This window comes from Dermacentor silvarum, chromosome 11 (assembly GCF_013339745.2).
Source record: "Dermacentor silvarum isolate Dsil-2018 chromosome 11, BIME_Dsil_1.4, whole genome shotgun sequence".
Lineage (NCBI taxonomy): Eukaryota > Metazoa > Arthropoda > Arachnida > Ixodida > Ixodidae > Dermacentor > Dermacentor silvarum.
In genome coordinates, this window is record NC_051164.1 from 69,860,572 (window position 1) to 69,880,669 (window position 20,098).

At 49.3% G+C, this 20,098-nt stretch overlaps 1 protein-coding gene across 2 annotated transcripts in view; it reads right to left on the reverse strand.

Moving 5' to 3' along the window:
• LOC119432657 (neprilysin-4-like) overlaps nucleotides 1–20,098 on the reverse strand; it is a 74,834-nt gene that overhangs the window by 38,938 nt on the left and 15,798 nt on the right. Inside the window, exon 3 of one of the 2 annotated variants that reach the window (XM_037699813.2) lies at nucleotides 5,914–5,988. The exons of the other annotated variant lie outside the window; for it this stretch is intronic. Coding sequence (XP_037555741.2) covers nucleotides 5,914–5,988 — 75 coding nt within the window. The remainder of the gene's footprint in view (nucleotides 1–5,913; nucleotides 5,989–20,098) is intronic. 2 annotated transcript variants of the gene reach the window in all.

Genomic DNA, 20,098 nt, shown 5'->3' on the forward strand with positions numbered 1-20,098 from the left:
AACACTCCCTGTCTCCAAGGGAACGCGCCTACTAGTTATCTACAGTAGTAACTTTTCTAGTGCATTATACGTCTACTTGTCTATGTGGCTGTAGACGTAATCAACGGGATCAGCCGGCCGTGAGCGGTGGATGATAAGGCTAGTATATAGAATAAAGCATAACGCATCGCTACAAAATATCGGCCATGGTGAGATCACGCAAGGCGACGCTACAAAAGATGTGCGATAATGTCTGCGTGGTCTTTGCTGGGTTCGTCTGCCTGAACGTCTTTCCGCTTGGCTGCTGCTTGGTAAGAAGGCCTTCATTACGTTTTTTTTTCCCTCCATTACTTTGCAAATTGCTTATGTATTTGTCACTTCAGCCGTAAGCTGACATTTGTCGCATTGTGCTGTTCAGCGCAGAGAGCTTTTTTGTGTTCTTCACTTCACGCATGATGTTTGTGGATTGGTTCACATTCCGTAAGAAACAGCAATTTGGAATGCTGCTCAACACGTTTGCGAGAAAATCGTTTCTTGGCGCGAGAAAATGAGTCGACACACGCCGGTATACGTAGTCTGAATTCAATGCATGTGTCTGCAATTGTGCTAAAGAATGCAGTTATGCTTAGGATCGTTATTCCTGGCCTGCGCAGATTGCTTGAAGCGTTTGTTACGAGCGAATCTAGAGAGAACTTGCGAATTGAGAAGAATGTTTGTAAGCTGTGGCTACGACGTATTCTGAATAAACACTCCTGCCTCAGTAGCGCATGCATGGCACCGAAGGTTGCTTTTTTTGTTTTTTTAGCTACGACAATTGCATGTGACGCTTTATGCGAAAGGGCGATCTGAAGTGCGTGGGTGAAAATTTGTGCGAAGGCGGGAGAGAAGCCATAACCAATACTTTTTTTTTTCAGGTCATGCTGACCATATTTAAGTACTGCGGGAATTACTGCTGTGTTGCGTGGTGCAGTAACAACGGCAGGACAGGTAGATAGCGTGGTTGGCGGACAACTGCAGTGAGCAGCCTTCATTCCTTGTTTACTATGCAGGCCGAAACTACCACTTAATAAGAAAGGTTAGGCTTCAAAGGACGAGCGTTGTTTTCCTCTTTAATGCTAATGCTGTCTTCTGCAGTTTTACTGTTCTGTGGGGTTTTTCATAATATCGCCTGTTTATTCCTTTTGTGAAATTTATTTTCAACATATGGCACCTGTATTGGCATGTCTTGTACTTTGCAGTGCAACCATCTTTCTGTGCTTGCGTTCATCGAATGTTGCGAAAAAAAAGTGCGCATGTGCTTACTGAGAATATGACTTGAAAATAAAATGTTTCGTCTCTTCCAACACTTGTCATGTTTTATTTAAAATGTCTACATAAACACACAGTGGCATCCTGTGCTTGCTTCTCTGGCGGTACAGCTTACGCGAAGCTACTCGATGCATGCAAGCTACGCTTTAAGAAAATAGAAATATAGCCGCCGGGACGAGCACTGGAACGGGAGCAATCTTGGAGGCCGTGTAATTTTTTCTAATCACCAGTTGATAACCTTCGAGATTAGTTTTGCTGTGGTCCCAATCTCTGAGTCTGTGTGGATTCCACACACCCGCTAGGTGCGCTGCGAACCAAAATCGGCCGCAGGGGCCTATGGAAGTGTCCTCTATTGTCCTTGCATGTTACTCTATGGCTGTGCCGCTTTTAGGCTGGAGTGGCCACTCTTCTTATCCGTATGTTACTCTACGGTGCGGCACCCGACGTCGATACATACTGTGGCGGCGCTGCGATAGAGGTGGATAGGGCGGCATCAAGGTCGCGCCGTTGGAAACTGCTGGCGATACTGCTCGGCAGGTCATTCGTATTACTCCGCGCGCTGGTATTTGCGTTCAGACCGCTCAAATGGTGTTCATAATTGCATACGACATGTATTTATGGTTTAAGAATAAATTGCTTTCAATCTATGATTCATTTTATTTTTTAATGCCACTCGGTGGTCTTTTTTGGTCTCGGGCCGGGTTCGGGCCGGGTTCGGGCCGGTTTCGGGCCGGTTTCGGGCCGGTTTCGAGTCGGGCTCGGGCCGGGCTTGGACCTAAGGTAAAGGGGTGGCGGGCCGGACCAGGCGGGTAACGTAGATTATTTCCGGGCCCGGGCCGGGCTCGGGCTGAAAAAAATCGGCCCGTGCAGTGCTCTAGGTGCAAGGCTGAAGTAAACAGCGGAACTAGTAATCGACTTAGCTTGTTCCAGGTTTTGCTAGGCTTGCTGAGTTTTGCTAGGAAATGTTAAGTGCTGCTAGGCATGGTATTCCGAATTGGCTCGCCGCTGACGCGCAGATTCTCGCTTGGCCGCGCGATGCGCTTCAAGATGAGCCGCTTCTTCTACGGCTGTCCGGATCTTCTTTGGTCGTCCCACGTCAAGGGCAAGGTAACTAGCCACAGAGTCAAAGAGAGTTCGGCCGCCATCGCGGCGGCTCCGAACTTTATCTCCCCGGTGACGTCACGACCAAGCTGCGCCTCCTCACTTGCCGGGGCCTCACTGGTCGAAACCTGCCGAGCCGACACTGCAGAGGCGCCTGCTGCAGTCACGGAAACCGCGCCCGTTCGGCGCGAACGCAGGGAAACAGCGACGGCATCAACAGCAGCTCTGCGCGTTCGCGTTGCCTCTTTCTCTCTCTCTCTCTCTCTCATTTTCTCTTTCTCTCTCCGGCGCGTGCTCTCCTTCTCTTTCCTTAACGCACCATGTCAAGGCAACATGGCACCGAGAGGAGAAGCATACATCGCTCCGTGAGGTGGTTGCTAGGCAACGCACGGTGACGTCATCGCCAGGAGCAGTTTTTTTTTCTCACTATGCGGTGCGACCGAGAGCTTAAAGGGACACTAAAGCAAAACAATAAATCAACTTAGATTAATAAAGTTTTCTTCGAAAACTCTGCTGTCGTTAATGACACTGCAATAGGTCAATTATTAGAAGAGAAAAAGAAGCTCAAAGTTAATTTTTAGAATTTCGCGGTAGTGTGAGACGATTTCGTGAAAGGTGCACATTGGGTATTTCTAGATGCAAGCCTCGTTACGAGGATGCCCGTTCTCGGCTGCGCGGACCGTGAAATCGCGCGCCAGCCGGTGAGCCCTTTCGTTGGGGTTGCAGCCTTGCGCTTGGGCCGAGTCCTCCAAGTGGGCCGGAAACCATGAAATGTGGAAATAAGCTTCCGTGCCGATTTGCGGGAAAGCAGTGAGCGGGTTGATCACAATCACATTCGCCCGTTTCGATACGCGCGCCGCCGAAAAGGAGCTAACGGCCGTATATATGCGAGTCCGAGAAGACGAAGAGGGGAGAATGTGCGCTGTGTACTGCCAGGGCGATCGCCGCCTCCTCCGCCTCGTGAACAGAATTGGTGCGCACAGAGGCCGAATTAACCAGATTCCCTTTTGCGTGCACTACCGATAGGGTGAACGCGTCTCCGCTGTCGAATCTAGCGGTGTCTACAAATGAAGCGTGTAGTCCCTGTTGAGTTATCTGCTTGAGGATTGCCTGAGCTCTCGCGCGGCTCATACCCTCGTTGTGTACTGGGTGAATGTTGCGCTGAATTGGCTCTACCTTGATTAGGGAACTAACGTTGTTAGGTAGACAGACTTTGCCCTCCGGGTCGTGCCTCGCCCGAATGCCGGCCTCGTCTAGTATTCTGACTCCTACCCTGCTTTACGATAGTCTATAATCCTGTGCCGCCGAGAGGGCTTCTATAATTTCGTTTATCGTGGTTGGAGCCCTATCTCCAGTAGTCTTTCCATGCTCGTAGACTGGGGAAGTCCCACCACACGTTTGAGGCCCGTTCTTATAAGCGCGTCTAATTTGGCATTCTTCGCCCTGCTCCAATTGAGGTAGGGGGTTTAGGTAATGTGGCTCTGGAAAAAGGTCAGGAAAGCTTTCAGAACATTGCCCTAACTTTAGCCTGCTTCTTCGGTTGGAAATGTGGGTGATCATTTTGATGACGTTTCCAGCCTGACCAGAGAGCTTACTGAGAACCGTCGCGTTGTAACCCTTGGCGTCGATGAGCAGACTTGGAATTTTGACCGAGTCTACACTCGGTATTGGCTGCCCGTTTTTCGCTTTGATAACTATTGGGAGACTATCCAAAGGCTCGAGGTTTTTGACTCCTGGCCTAGACTGTCTGTACAGAGTTCCGATTTCGACGGGGAGACATCAAGCCCCGTGCCGCAGAGAAACCCCTCGATGGTTTCTAGCATGCTCTGTAGTGAGTGGCCATTGATCCTCCCGGTACCCAGATCGTAATGTCATCCGCGTAAGTGGCGTGTCCCACGTTCCGGATCTCGGCGATGTGAGCCCAGTTTAGAAAATTTGGTTGTTTTATGTGCGAAAACCACAATCTCATTATGAGGCACGCCGTTGAGGGGGACTCCGGAATATTTTGGACAACCTGGCGTTCATTAACCTGCAATTAAATCTAAGTACACGGGTATTTTGCGCATTTCGCCCCATCGAATACGGCCGCCGTGACCAGAATTTGATACTGTGACCTCGTGCTTAGCAGCCGAACAGCCAAACAGCATAGCCCCTATGCAAGCACGGCGGATTTCAGAGTTCATTACCATGCTCAAAAAGGCTTAAGTCACACTACAGGGACGTATTCAGGTAGAGCGCGGTAGACCGCTGTGATCGCAAAATAAAGTATGTGGGGTTTCTAGCTTTCGCAATGGCAGTATGACGCTGTTACATTCCGTTACGTTCTCGAGGACTCCATGTCCCCCTCCTCCTTGCCTGGACGGGATGGCAGCGGGTCACAAAACAATCTCACTCGGCTGTTATCCCGCCAACAGGTAGGTCAACGGACTTCCGCAATGGCCGACACTTTGTTGCGATTCGAACCCTGTTTGCGTGCGCTCCGGGAATGCGCGCGCAAGACGGCGCCTCAAGAGATCACACCAGGGAGCAGGAAGGTGCGTACATATTCGTAGTTGCCGGCGGCGGCCCCCTTTGTCCGATGCCGGCCGATGGTTACTTCGGCTCATCCGGGTCCCAGCCTCGGCGGACGCACAGGTATCCGGCGCATCGATGTCCTGAGGCAGCACATTCCGATCGTTCTCCCCAGTTTATTCCTCTGTTCTTTTTCTTTCGAGCTTTCCTTGCTGTGGGGTGCACGATGACTGGCGCTGGGCGAAGGACAGGCTATCTATGGCCTGGTTTCTGTGTTCTTTGTTTATCTCTGGCGGTGCGTCATTAGCGGCCACCTGCCACCATTTGCTCATAAGAAGTGGACTATGCGTCGTATAAACGCTTCAGTGCTATCCGGCGAAACTAGAATTGGGTGAAACCTTTCTGGCTCAAGCAGGCACATGCCAGTTGTAAAAACATGGGGCCGAGAACGGGTGCTTTTGTGGAAGCTTTTGTGCTTAAAATATTTTAGTTTTACTATTGCAATTATAAACCATCCAATTTACTAAAGTATGTGAGTGCATGAATAATGCCTTTAAACGTTCAGATTTTTTATCTCTGGCAGCACTTTCGTCTAATCAGCCTTAAAGGATAAATTACGCCGAGACAGAAATAATTGTTCACGAGGTATTCGTAAGTTGCGGCCAGTGTTAGATAATCTCCAAAGGTTTGCTCATACGTATATGTGCTACGCTTTACTAAGTCTGCGAAATGAGCATTCATTGCGAAACTTTTGAATACACAATGTGTTGTTGGATGCATTGTTTCTTTTAGACTAAATAAAATATAATAATAAACGACGGGGCATGTATAGCATTCATCAAATAACTCATCGATATTACAAAAATTAGTCTTTGTGCTTCATCAGCAAAGATAGAGCAAGGAAAGAAAACATTTAACTCTATAAGCACCGCATTGCGCACGTGTGCTGTGATATAGTATCTCGTTGTTTCTTAATCTAGTTAAAGCGATAGTTCGGTATGAATTGTGACTTACATTGGGAAACTTTGCTTCTAGTGAAGATATAGTGTAGGGATTATTCACACTCACTCTTTCCGCTATCTCCGACATCTGAAAAATATTACAAGGACAAAACGTGGCATAATAAATATACTTTCAATGCAATACAACAAACAGCCATGATAGTACTTCGTAGAACACATTGAACATAATTTGAACGTGTACCTTCTTAAATTGAAGTAATCATTACTGGGAAAAGGACAAATACACTTATTTAGAATACCTGGAATTAGTTATTTTATTTTAACCTGTCCGGAGGCCATTGCAATTGTTCAAAACATCGTGGCCATTGTCCTGACAAGCAGATTATTAGTAAATAATTTCTATAATACGGTTACAACTTCCCACATTTGCGCCAACGCTCAAGTACGCATGAATCACGTCTAGTATTTCCTTGAATACTTATGTACTTATGCTGTATTTGAAAAGCGAAGCTTGTTGATTGTAGCCTGGACGTCCATGTCGGTTTGCAGGTTCACAGAAACTATTATCATCAGCAATGGCTCGAACGTCATCATCTTCTTCCACAGTTGGTTCCGTAACCACCCATCATTCCAGCGTAGAATTTCAGCTTTCAGTTCTCTTGTGTCGTTGTAACGGGGAGGCCCTGTTTACGGGGGTATGAATGATTGCTTAAGGCGGTAAGAGCCATTCTTTCTCTTACGTGCCGGACAGAATTAATTTTGAAGCAACTTGTTTTTAATTATAGCTATCGGCAATGGCGTGAGGATGCTGCTAACCACGCCACCGAGCAAACTCGAGACATCGAACGCAAGCTTTTGTGTTACGACTACAAAGTGTCCCTCATCAGTGTGGTCCGCTCCGACGAACAGCGACACAATGCCTTGGAAGTGTTGAATGAACATTATGCTACTAGTGAAAACCTCGGCGAATTAGGAGCTTGCGGTACGTGCGCGGAATCTTTAAGCAAGGGAAAACTGCCTGCGTTCAGCACTGTAAAGGGTAGCTATACCCTCCATTTGTTGTGATGGTGACAAGCCTTGCTTATCTTCCATCTTCACGGAGAGGAAGGGCCAACTAATTTGTTTCACTTGAGCATTGTGAAACTCCACAAGTGCACTGAAATTGTTTTTTGAAGGAATAATAAGAAAAATGACCAGAAATCATCGCCGATGATGGTCAACGTAAAGGAATAGCCAAAGGTTTCAAGAGAGGCATTCGTTTTCTTTTTCTTTGTTCATGGTGCGCTTGAACAGCTATGTTTATGGCAGTCACAATGTTTAATTACTGCTTGTTGTTCCATAGCATAATACCGTAGAGAAAAGTGCCGTTAAACAGCACATGTGTAATGGTAGTACAGGTAGCCTATACAAACAAAGCTGCAAAGCTATTCTTGAGACGTTTGTTATGTCCCTTTGCTCAAGCAACTGGGGTTCAAGCCAACCGCAATCCTCCTCTCTCACAGTCACGACAGGCAGAGATGGCACCGAAATTAGCTGAGGGCTGTCCTTATTGATTGCCCAATCACAAAAAACATTTGTGTTTTGTAAGCACCCCACCTATTTCAAAGTAAAACAAGGAAATTGAGAAGTTTCTGTTTCATGGAACGTGATGAAATACGTAGCCGTAGGGCTAAAAAAAGAAAAAAAAAAGAAAGTACAAGCACAGGAAGCCGCAATAACATGATTACCGGCTTTCCTATGGGTTTTAACAGAATATTTCTGTTCTAACTCTGATAAAGTGATGTGCGAGCGTTTTACAGTAGTCTGCAAGTGTGATGAACATAAATAACCTCATGCTAGCCTTGAAACGCATAAATAGTTTGGCATTTAAAATCGATCATAAGATTTCTTTGCAAGGAAATAGTGTAGAGCATGCTTGACGATTCCAAAATTGATGGAGCATAGTCCAACTAATGATGGAAATAATCAGCTTGAGGGAAAAAATGAGATTGGTCTTGTCCAAAGAAGTAATATATACGCTACAAGTGACCAGAATTATCAGCGAAATGTAAAATGTTTACTCAACTACAATGCCACTTATTCCACTCGAAAGTTTTGCGAATAAGCACTGCGATCATGCTTCATTTCCGAAGCTGCGTAGACTCATTTACTCGCAAGGAGCGATGTTGCAGGAAAGTCACGAGATGGTGCCTCTATCCGCGAGTGCTGTTGTTGCATAAAAAAATAAATTCTTTTTAAATAAGAAAGGGCAGCTTCACACTAGTGGTGCGAAGAATGGGCAAAGAGCGAAGCTGGCGGCCCCACCTGGCGTTACGCTTTATGTTCGAGACTCGCAAAAATTTATTTTGCGCAGTATCACAATGGGATCACTAGTAGCCGAAACAGCAACGAACACTCAGTCTTTACAGTATGTAGAGTGTTATTTTTGTTTAGTACCAGCCGTCATTCTTTTCCTTGCCGCCCGATGCCCGGAGGGCAAATCTTCGTCCAGCGCGTCTTCACCCCACTTGAACGAGTGCCGAAACTACTGCTATCACAAACTCGGCAACTGTGACCCAACTCACTACTGAGAAAATCGCGGGCAAACCGCCCATGGCACCTCCCATGGCTTTCCGAACTTGCTGCTAAAGGTTCTCCATGACTCGCAGGCCCGGATCGTTTAGTCGAAGCTTCTGGCTACACACGGTTTTGCTCGGCAACGCGAGCTCGTAGCTTCGAATCTTTTGCAAATTGCCGACGCTTTGCCACCGTTTCACCGGTGCAAAACTCAAAGTTGGTCCGAAGTCGCCTCATCCGCTCTCGAGTAGCAGCACGACGGTTCTCGCGCCGTGCTTCCTCTTCTTCGGGAGTAACGCCCTTCATCGGTCGCCCCATATTCCCGGCAATGTGCTCGGCGCGGAGTCGCGGGTCATTCTGTCGCCGCCACAGTGACGCGATGACTCCACGGCTCAGCTCCGCCTCCGCAGGGGAGTACGCTGCGAGCGCTCGGAGTGGACGGTCGCACTCCACGTCAGCTCCTGCGATTTTCGGTATTTTCGCTGCGTCAACTGCACCGACTTATATGATTCCTGCACGAGTGGGTGCAGGAAGGTATCAGGACCACGTAGACATCATCCTCCACGCTGGACTTTCGGAGATTCTCCTAGGAGAGTTTTAGCTTCCCCGGACCACGCCGCTCGCCGCCCTAAGCCTAACGGGCTTAGCGCGAGAAAGGCCCCAGGTAGGCTTCGCGACACAACAACTGCTCCCTCGACGTGCCCCCGTCGCCCACCGACATGAAGTCCACGGTAGAAGGAGAACTTACCTCAGTGGAAGAATGGTCCGACGACTCCTGGAAGTCACCCGGCTACATCGCTAAAGAACGACGCCGCCGCGACCTCAAGGCTCAAGGCAAGGAAGTTCCCAGCCTCAGTGCAACGGGAGCGAGCTCAAACGGCAACGGACGGAGCACATCGATTCCCAAGCCGCGCCCGCCACCCTAACGCAGACGCGCACCGCTACCTAGAATGCCGGCAGACGCCACACGCATCGTGAAACGCCCGCAGTCACCAATCGACCTCACCAAGGTGCCACCGTGGCAGTTACATGAAGCCCTGCTCAAGGCAGCCTCGTTGCCCGATCAAACACCAGCGAAGCGGCATCGCCTACGAACGAATCCCACCAACAACACTTTCACGCTGAGTGTCGTGGACTCTCGGCGTGCCGAAGCCTACCTCTGCATCAAATCCATTAACGTGCGCACCGGCACCATCGACATCCACGTGTATGCTCCCCCTCCAGACGACGCCGTGCGAGGCATCATGCTTCACGCGTTCGACGATTTCTCGGACGAAGAGATACTGGCAGACATCCAAGCCAGCAACCCCCGACATGCCTATTGTGAGCGGCAGACGCATGGGCCAGACTAGGCACCTGGTGGTCACACTCGCAAGTAAGGAACTCCCGAAATGGATATTCAATCACGGCACCGACATTAAACTCTACCCGTTCTACAACCGGGTGGAATCAGGCTACAACTGCTAGAAGGTTGGCCATCGCACGGACGTCTGTCCCTTGCCACGCAAGCAGCGATGCCGCCGTTGCGGCGGGGAGCACCCCCCACCCAAGGAGGGCGAAACTCCAACATGCGCGCCACGCTGCATCGTCTGCGGCGGGGCACGCAATACCAGCAGTTCGAACTGCAAATACCGCTTCGTCAAGAAGACGCCGCACACCCCACACACGAAGCAAAGCACAAGGACCTGCCCGGGTCACCCAGGGAGCCTACATAAGAGCTTGCAGGTAGGCTCTCAAGGGTCACCCGGCGCAGTGCGTCTCGCAGCGGCATCTCCAGCAGCTGGTCCCCGTCCCTCCAAGGCCGGTCGTCGTCGTTCCCGCCGCTCGACTCCAATGGCCAACCTGAACGCCGAGCCAGCTGGTCCCGGTCCCGGTCCCGCACCCACCGCTCGAGATCTCGGTCAACCCAACAATCCCCCTCGGCAATCCAGCTCCCGTCGTCTAGCCAAGGCCCCGGAGAGCCACCCAAGATGGTGGCCTGGCAACATGTACCACCGGCGTCACTGGCATCCAACTCACAGGTAAGGGAGATGGCAAAGCAGAATTCCGCCTTCAGAGCCCAAATTTCGGCCCAGCAAGCCCAAATCTCCACTCAGGAGTCCCAGATTGCTAAATTATTTAGCTATATCCGATCCCTTGAAGCTAAGGTAGACAGTGGCCGCGCCTCTCACACATCCACACCGACATCAACACCTGCATCACAAACATGGAAATCCTCACCCGCCTCCACTAGCACGGCACCAGAGCCCCAAAGCTCAAACAAGCGCACAGCACCCACATGCACTTCCTCGCTCCACACCGAAGCGGACAATGCCACTGCCGTAACCGCGGCCATCTCCGCCCTAGAAACTAAGCTTGAGGCGCACATTAACATGATCAGTCAATATAAAACCACAAAGCTTCAGGAATTTCACGCATTCCGCATGGACACGATAAACACATAAACTACACTCAAGAGCTCTGCGGAGGCCACACAAGCCAAACACAGCACACAGCTCGCCGCGATATAAGAGCGACAGACACCAGCCAAAACTACATCTTAGAGGAAATCCGTAAGAAGGCAGCCACACACCAACGCCAGCCCACCAGGTAGGGCCTCACGCCGCCACAAACGTAACAAGGCCCCACGAACAACTCTGACAGTATGGCAGTGGAACTGCAGGAGCTACCGCACTAAGCGGGGGCACTTGCAGCTTCACATCCAACACAACACGCAAGACACACCAGACATCATAGCACTACAAGAGACGAACACTCCTGTAAAACTACCAGATTACACTCCATACATTCAGCTAGGACCGGCCAATGGGCCTCACCCCAACACGGCCATCCTTGTACACCCCAACCTTACAGCCACACAACACGAAATTGAAGGCACAGGCATTCAACGCACACTCCTTGAAATACTGCCGTGGAGAAGGGAAGACAGCCCGCGCTTCGTCCTCAGCATTTACAACTCACCACAAGACAAGGGCACTAACATCCCACTAGTCCTCCGCAAACGTCTCTGCTGACCAAAGGAGCACAGCTACTGATTTTGGGCGACTTCAACGCCAAACATCCAGAGTGGGGTTACCCAAAATCCGACCGCAAGGGCACCCGATTATGGGAGACTGCTCAAGATCTAGGGCTTATGTATACTGTGACAGCGTGTGCAGATATACCACGCCAAACCTCTCCCTTTGCAAGACTATACCGGGCGCCCGTTGGCAGAATACAGGCCACACGGTCGGCAGCGATCATTACATTTTGCCACTGTCTCTTGAAACGGCCGCCAGCCAGGCGAAGACGACCACGGCCGCATTACGAAGTGGGATTCTGTCAGCTACGCGAAGAAACAGCCGCCGTCTCTATATCGGATCTCAACGAATGGATAAGGTCGCTGAGCCGCGACGTGACTTCGACGACGTACAATGTGGTAGCGCCTCAAGAGCAGCCATCGAAGGATTCCCGCCTCTTGCACATGTGGGAAGCACGCGAAAGCCTCACGCACAGGTGGCAGCGCCAACGTCGCAACAATAAGCTGCGACGGCGCATAGCGAACCTGAAACGGGAGATAGAGGCTCACACCTCTACACTGGAACGTCAGCAGTGGAGTCAGATTTACAACAGCCTCAACAGCCAGCTGGGCTGCAAGAAATGATGATGATGATGTGTGGTGTTTTATGGCGCAAGGGCCATATATGGCCAAAGAGCGCCATGACAAGTGGTAATGTAATTGATGAGCTGTTATGACGCGGGCAATGAGTTTCTCATGGTAGATGTGACATGGCTGTAAAGGGGCCTAAAAACTGTCGCTGTAGATGGCGTAAAACATATAGGTAGTAAAATAATGATAGTGACTGAAGTGGCGTATGCTATGAGTTGAAAGGTGGAAGAAGGTTGTGATAACTTAACATGTATTTAAAAATGAAAAAGTGATGGTTGACACCGAGTAGCACAACAGCCTCACCAGGTACCTTGAGTACAAGGGGCCCGAGGCATGTGCTATAAACAAAGATTGACATCGCAACATCGGCCTCTCTCAGGAGGCCGTGCTACGAATTTCTGGGGCAGAATACGTTGAGCGTACGAACGTCATTTAAAAAGGCTAAAACGGACTTCATATCAAATAGCGGTTCTCTGCCTAGAAACAGTGCTAGGTGAAGTGGTATACACTGCCTATATGCTAAAGGGAAGTGTCTTTTTCTCTCGGCTTGTGCTTCGCGACATTCCAGGAAGGCATGCTGAACACTGAGGGTGTCCCCACATCTACTACACATTGGAGGGTCACCGCCAGTCAGCAAAAAACTCTGTGTACCATAAGTGTGTCCTATTCTGAGACGACAGAATAGGACATCACTTCGTCTTGAGTTGGTCAGTGATGGCCAATACCCTAAATGTGGCTTAACCACGTGGAGCTTATTAAGAATTTCAGCGTCCCACTGATGTTGCCAGTACGTTCTCAGTTTTTTCCGCAAATATGGCTTTAGGTCAACAAATCGAACAGCTATGGACATGTTGTAAGATTTTGTATCTAAGGAAGTTGCCATTCGGTCTGCTAGCACGTTACCTTCAATACCTCTGTGTCCAGGCACCCAGCATAGCGTTACATGTTGGCGAGAGGCATAAATATTAAATAGGAGAGAGAAAAGTTCTGCAATTACTGGATTTTTGTGTTTGCAGCATGACATCAATGTTTTAACGACGCTTAATGAGTGTGTGTATGACCGCCCTATGTAGTTTTAACTGCTTGATGTGTTTCGCAGCAGACCATACTGCATACGCCTCTGCTGTAAAGATGCTTGTGTGAGGGTGGAGAACATCGGACTCCGAATAGGTTGGGCCGACGGCTGCATAAGATACGCCGACATGCGATTTAGACGCATCTGTATAATATTCTGGACACGAGTACTTAAATTGTAATTCTAGAAAATGCATGCGAATGTGAGCCTCTGGAGCGTGCTTCGTTACTTCCACAAATAACGTGTCGCAGTCAATGATGTGCCACAACCACGGCGGTAACGGCTTAGCAGGAGCCATTAGGCGATTTTCAAGAAACGGAACGTCCATATCTTCGCTGATCCTCTTCACACGGAGCGAGAATGGCTCTCTTGCTGCTGGCTTGTTATGAAAAAGTGTTGCAGAGGTCATATCGTTGACGGTATTATAATAAGGATGGTCTTTATCAGTGTGTACTTTGAGAAAGTAATTAAAAGTAGAATATGATCGTTGTAGATCAAGGGACCATTCGTTCGATTCTACATACAGGCTTTGAATAGGGCTTGTCCTGAAGGCACCGGTGGCGAGGCAGATACCAAGATGATGCACAGGGTCCAGCATCCTGTGAGCACTGGGGGTAGCAGAGTTATACACTACTGCGCCGTAGTCTAACCGCGATCGTGCAAGGCTCCTATAGAGTTTCATGAGGCATTTTCTGTCGCTACCCCATGTTGTGTGTGACAGTATTTTCAGGATGTTCATTGTTTTCAGGCACTTAGCTTTAAGATACTTGATATGAGAAATGAAGGTTAGTTTTGCGTCGAGTATAATGCCTAAACATTTGTGTTCAGTGTTGATTGGTATGTGTTGTCCATGCAGCATAATATCTGGATCTTGTATTAGGCCTCTCTAGAGAAAAGTAAACAGGAGCTTTTGAGAGGGTTTAGCCTAAAACCATTTTCATTTGCCCAATTTGACACTTTGTTCAGTCCGAGCTGAACCTGACGCTCGCATATTGCAAGGTTACAAGACTTAAATCCTATCTGCACATCATCGACATATATTGAATAAAACATTGAGGGTGGAATGACTTTGTGAAGGGAGTTCATTTTCACAATGAAAAGGGTGCAACTAAGCACACCCCCTTGTGGCACACCAGTCTCTTGAGTGAAACTTCTGGACAGGGGATTGCCCACTCTTACGCGGAACGTGCGGTTAGACAAGTAGTTCTCTATCATGTTTATCATGTTGCCGCGTACACCCATTGCAGATAGGTCTCGGAGGATTCCGAATCGCCATGTTGTGTCATAGGCTTTCTCCAAGTCGAGAAATACAGAGAGAAAGAATTGCTTGTGTATATAAGCGTCTCTGATGTTTGCCTCAATGCGAATGAGGTGGTCTATTGTTGACCTACCTTCCCTGAAACCACATTGCATCGGGTCAAGTAGACGGTTGCTTTCCAGGAAATATATAAGACGCCGGTTCACTATTTTATTGCGATAGCAATTATATGGACACTCCAAAGCAGATTTCTGCCGTCGGCGTCGCCGTCGCCGTTGCCGTCGCCGTCGCCGTCGCCGTCGCCGTGAGGTTCCGTATGACGTCAATGGAGGTGAAATCGTCGCCGCGTGCCGCCGAACGCTGTATGTGCGAGTGAAAGGGCGCGAGGGACGCGCGCTTTCACGGGGAGTGAACGCACGGCGGAGAACAAACGCGCGTTCTGTGCCGTGCTCCCTTAAGGGCTGCAGAAGTAGGCGTCTCTTTCCTCCTTTACCATCACCATATATGTAGAGCAAACGCGCCTTCTTCTGACGCACGAAAGGCCGTGGGGGGAAGGGAAGGGACGCGACGTTTAGCTGCGGCACCAAGTGCCTATTTATATCAGAGGCTCCGGCAGCAGTCACCAACGCCGCACGCATTTTGTGCGAACGCGTGCAAAACGCCGACGGCGTCGACAACAGTTCTGCGTGTTGCCGGTGCTGCTGCATGTCCAAGTTTATACAGCTGATAAAGCTACTATCATTACTCCGTATAGCTCTCTACAAATTTGCTATCGCAATTGATGCTTCGCCTTTCAGGTGAAACTGCGATTTTTTTTTCATATGACTTGCACATACAGCTTGTCAGTGCTATTGGCCTATTGCTGCTGGCTAATGCGGGATCCTTGCGTTGTTTATAAATTGGGATGATAATGGCTTCTTTCCATGAGGATGGAATATGTCCAGATATCCACATGGTATTATAAAGAGACAGAAGCGTGTTTAGTGTTTCTGAGTGCAGGTTCTTAATCATTTCTTATATTATGCGGTCACCACCTGGTGCGGAGTTGGTGCAAGAACTGAGAGAGGCCTTGAGTTCAGCGAGACTAAACGGACTGTTGTAAGGTTCATCTGTTGTGCTTTTTTGTTCGAGGCGTTCCCGCTCTGCGCGTTCCTTGAACTTTAGAAAAGTTGGCCCATAGTGTGATGTACTAGAAATACTTTGAAAATGTTCGCCCAGGAAATCTGCTTGCTCTTTCATGCTGTCGCCTTGAGTGTTTACTAAGGGAAGTGGTTGTGCTTGCCGGCCATTTAGTTTGTTCACCCTGTTCCAAACCTTATTCTCATCCTTGTAAGAGTTGATGCTACATATGTATTTTTCCCAACTGTCTCGCTTAGCACGTCGACGTGTTCTCCAGCCCTGTGATTTTGCCTGCGTGAAATTAACGAGATTCTCCGCAGTTGGAGAGTCACGAAGCAGGCCCCAAGCCTTATTTTGTTTTTTTTTCTTTCCTCTCTACATTCCTCGTTCCACCAAGGTATACGACGCTTATTAGCGAGTCCGTTAGTTTGTATTATGCAGTTTTCAGTGGCGTCAATTATAAAACCTGTAAAATATGCCACAGCATCGTCTATATTAAAAGAAACTAAAGCATCCCACTCCAAGTACGTAATCTTTTTAAACAGTTCCCAGTTAGACGAGTCGGTTTTCCATCGAGGAACCTGTGGAGGGCAGCTAGCTTGTTTTGTTATATTTAAAACAATAGGGAAGTGGTCACTTCCGTAAGGGTTTTTTATAACCTTCCAGTCAAGGTATGGCATCAGAGTTGGAGAGGCTATGGTTAGGTCTATTGATGAGTATGACTTATGTGTGGCGCTATAGAAGGTGGGTTCTTTTTTATTCAGCAGAACCGCACCAGAACATAAAAGAAAGTGTTCTACAGTACGCCCTCTTGCATCGCAGCGCGAGTCGCCTCAAAGCGTATTATGGGCATTCAGGTCACCTGTTATTATGAATGGCTGTTATTATGAATTAACAAGCGTATGCAGTTCCCTAAGCGCCAAACGATGTTCGGGTGGTACGTACAGTGGACAGACTGTCACAAACCTGTCAAACAGTATTGCCCTAACAGCTACTGCCTCTAGATTTCTTTGAAGGTGGAGGTGTTGGCAAGCAACTGACCTCTGAGCTATAATGGCCACACCGCCAGACGCGGTGAGGCCATCATCGCGATCTTTGCGAAATAATTTATAGTGTGTTAGGAGATTTGTATTAGATGTCTTTAAGTGCGTTTCCTGAACACAGAACAGCCTAGGAATAAATTCTTGTATTATTTCTTTGATGTCGTCTAAGTTGTTTATAATGCCACGGGCATTCCAATGAATAATTTGTACCGCCATCTTGTTGAAGAGAGTGTTCTGTGTTCAGTTGTGTAGTGTCTTAAGTAACAGGACCGTCGTTTGGCCCCGTTATGGGTTTTTTGTTGGTTTTAGCGCGCTCGAGAGAGCCACGCTGGTTTTTGGGCACCAATGGTGCCGGTGTTGTGTCCATTGCCTCCTGGGAGGCACTGGATGCCCGCACGTGCGGGCTGCTAGTTCGTCTTTCAGACCTTTCAGACCGTGGGGCGTGGTCTTGAGACCCGACGTCCCTTAGGTAGCCAGTCTCTCTGTCTGGGTGGGTGGAGCAGACTTGACTGCAGCCACCGCAGGGGCGGAGGGCGCCACAGCCAACGGCTCGCTATGCGCGAGCCGGGCAGGTGGCGGAGGCCGGTTCGACGCTGCCCCCTGACGCGTCGCCTCGGCATAGGTTGTGCTGTGGAATGGTGAGCACCTTTGACGTGCTTCCTTGAAAGAGATATTCTCACGCACTTTTAGAGTGATAATTTCTTTTTCTTTTAACACGAAAGTGTTTTATGCCGGGGTCCACCAAGACTTCACTGACGTATTTCCGTCACGGAAATACGTCAGCTTACAATGTACACGAACATAATACAAAGAAAGAAACCAGAAGAAAAAGTTCCACAAACATGCAAAATTTGGAAATCGAACCCACGACCTCTCGGTCCGCGACGATAGATCGCCGAGCGTTTAACCCATTGCGCCACAAACGCATTTGCAGAGAGCTACACAGACGCGCCTTATATATCTAACACTCCTCCGTGTACCCGCGCTCTTGCTCGGGGCGGTGCCGCCGCCTACGAGCAGAAAAGAGAAGTACTGCAATATGAAACTAACGCGCACCGACAGTGAACGCTTCGGTGGTCTCAGCACTACGACGCCTCGATGCCAGCATTCGAAGGGACGCTGGCATCAAGAAGCACTACCAACGCCACCTAGGTGGCGTTCACCGTACTCAGCACAGCGGAGCGTGGCCTCCGCAATTAGCTCTGAAAATGTTTCTGAAGCTGATCGCGGAGGCTGCAATTACGACGCGCTGTACGCGCTGATTTGACTCGGTGACGATTCAGTTACGTGCTTTGTCTTGCGCGTTGTATTAGTGTGTCAGTTACGTGCTTCGTCTTTCGCGTTGTGCTAGCGTGTGCAGCGTAGTGCAGCTTCCATATGCACGACGGTTGCTCATGGTCATCGACGTTGGTAGTCGTGATGGAGGAGACGTGCCACCAGGCGTCAGCGTGGGTGCATCAACGCCTAAGGGCGCTTTAGCCACAAAACACCAATAGACATTATATATCAATGTGCAATAAACATTACACTACTTCTGTGAAGACACGTTTCACTTTCGTGTTCTATACCGATTCCTATATAAGAGGGATCAACCACATTTTTTTTCCAGTTAGGACAAGATCGGGAGTAAGCTGGATGCTCACCGTCACAGTTTACACAGTCAGGGGTCGCTTCACAGTTACCTGAGGAATGACCTTGGGTTCCACATTTCGCACATGTGAGTTTACCACGGCAGCTTTGCGAGCCATGGCCAAATCGTTGACATTGGAAACATCTTCTGGGATGGTATGTATGACCTAACAGCTATCTTTGTGTATCCAGTTTCTATGGTTTGTGGCAGATCGCAACTGGCAAAGGTAAGAATAAGCTGTTTTGTAGGAATTTCTTTATTGTCTCGTCTGATAGTGATACGCTGTACATTAGTTACGTTTTGCTCTTTCCAGCCTTCCAATAGTTCGGTTTCGGACAAGTCGATGAGATCTGCATCAGACTACACCGCGTGCTGTATTCATAGAACGATGAGGTGAAACGGTGACAGGAATGTCTCCGAATGCCACAAGCTTGTTGAGTTTATTGTGCTGCTCTTTACTGCGGATCCCAAGCAGAAGGTCCCCGATCGCCATTTTGGTGACTTTATAACCTGTGCCAAGGGCGTCAGTCAAGCCTTTCGCAACAAGAAAAGGGGATACGGTTCTAGCTGGCTTTCCAGTTTTTTCACTGTGCACTACTTGGAACCGGGGGAAGATTTCTTTTGGTTTCAAGAGGTTAAGTAGTTCATCGGTGCGTCCCCTCTTGTGAGAGTGACGATCAAGTAAACGGGGAAATGCAGGTGTTCTCATAATTGTTTGGTATATTTCGAAGGCAATGGCGGCCACCCACCACGGAGCCCAACTAGGGAACGCTGCCGCACTTAACGTGTAAGGCTGGAGGCGCCAGCCGTGCATTGCTGATATAACCCAATATAAGATACCCACGAGAGGGCACATACACAAGGTTAACCCAAGCCGCCTGTGAAAATTTGGAAGTGACGGAAGAGAAGAGATGATAGGAGAGCAAAAGAAAGGAGATAGGAAAGCAAAAGGTTGGAGAGGGGGACAGGAAAAGGCGACCACCGATTTCCCCCGGGTGGGTCAGTCCGGGGGTGCCGTCTACGTGAAGCAGAGGCCAAACAGTTGTGTTGCCTCCACCGAGGGACCGTAAAGGTCCAAACGCCAGGCATCGGCTCAACCCCCAGGATCCCCTTTTCCCCAGACACGGCTAAGCCGCGCACGGATAGGCGCGGGAGGGTCCAACCCCCATGCGCTCGGGTCCGTGGTGTCGCAACACACCAAACGCCTTCTGACGCAGACGCCCCTGCGGGGGGGGGGGGGGGGCTGCAAGAAAACATGGCACCTGCTGCGACACCTGCTGGATCCAGGCAACACCAAGTCGGTGGCACGTAATCAACTGACGAAAATAATACACCAATACTCCCGCACCGACCCGGAGCTGCTTGCGGCGCTCGCCAGCCGGTACATTAACACCTCGAGCCAGAGCGACACGCACCTGCCACACTACGTCGGAGCTCCCAACGAGCAGCTGAATGCTGACATTTCGGAGGCAGAGGTCTGCGCTGCGCTACACAAGCTGCGCACGACGTCAGCTCCGAGCCCCGACGGGGTTAGGAACAAGGCACTGCATAACCTCGACCCGAAGCACGTGAGAGAAATAGCCGAATACATGAACAAGTGCTGTCATTCCGGCCGTTTACCTCCTGAGTGGGAACACGCACGAATGGCGTTCATACCAAAACCGGGCAAGAAACTGAACCTAGAGAATATTTGCCCCATTTCACTCACCTCCTGCCTAGGCAAGCTCATGGAGCAGGTAATATTCTGCCGTTACAGAACTTTGCAGAGGAACAGGATCTTCTTCCACCCACGATGGTCGGTTTTCCGGCACACTTGTATTACACCACGACCTCTTGCACAATTACAGTGGTTCGAGCACGAAAGCTCTACTAAATCTGGACATGAGTTTTGACAAGGCTCCACGGGC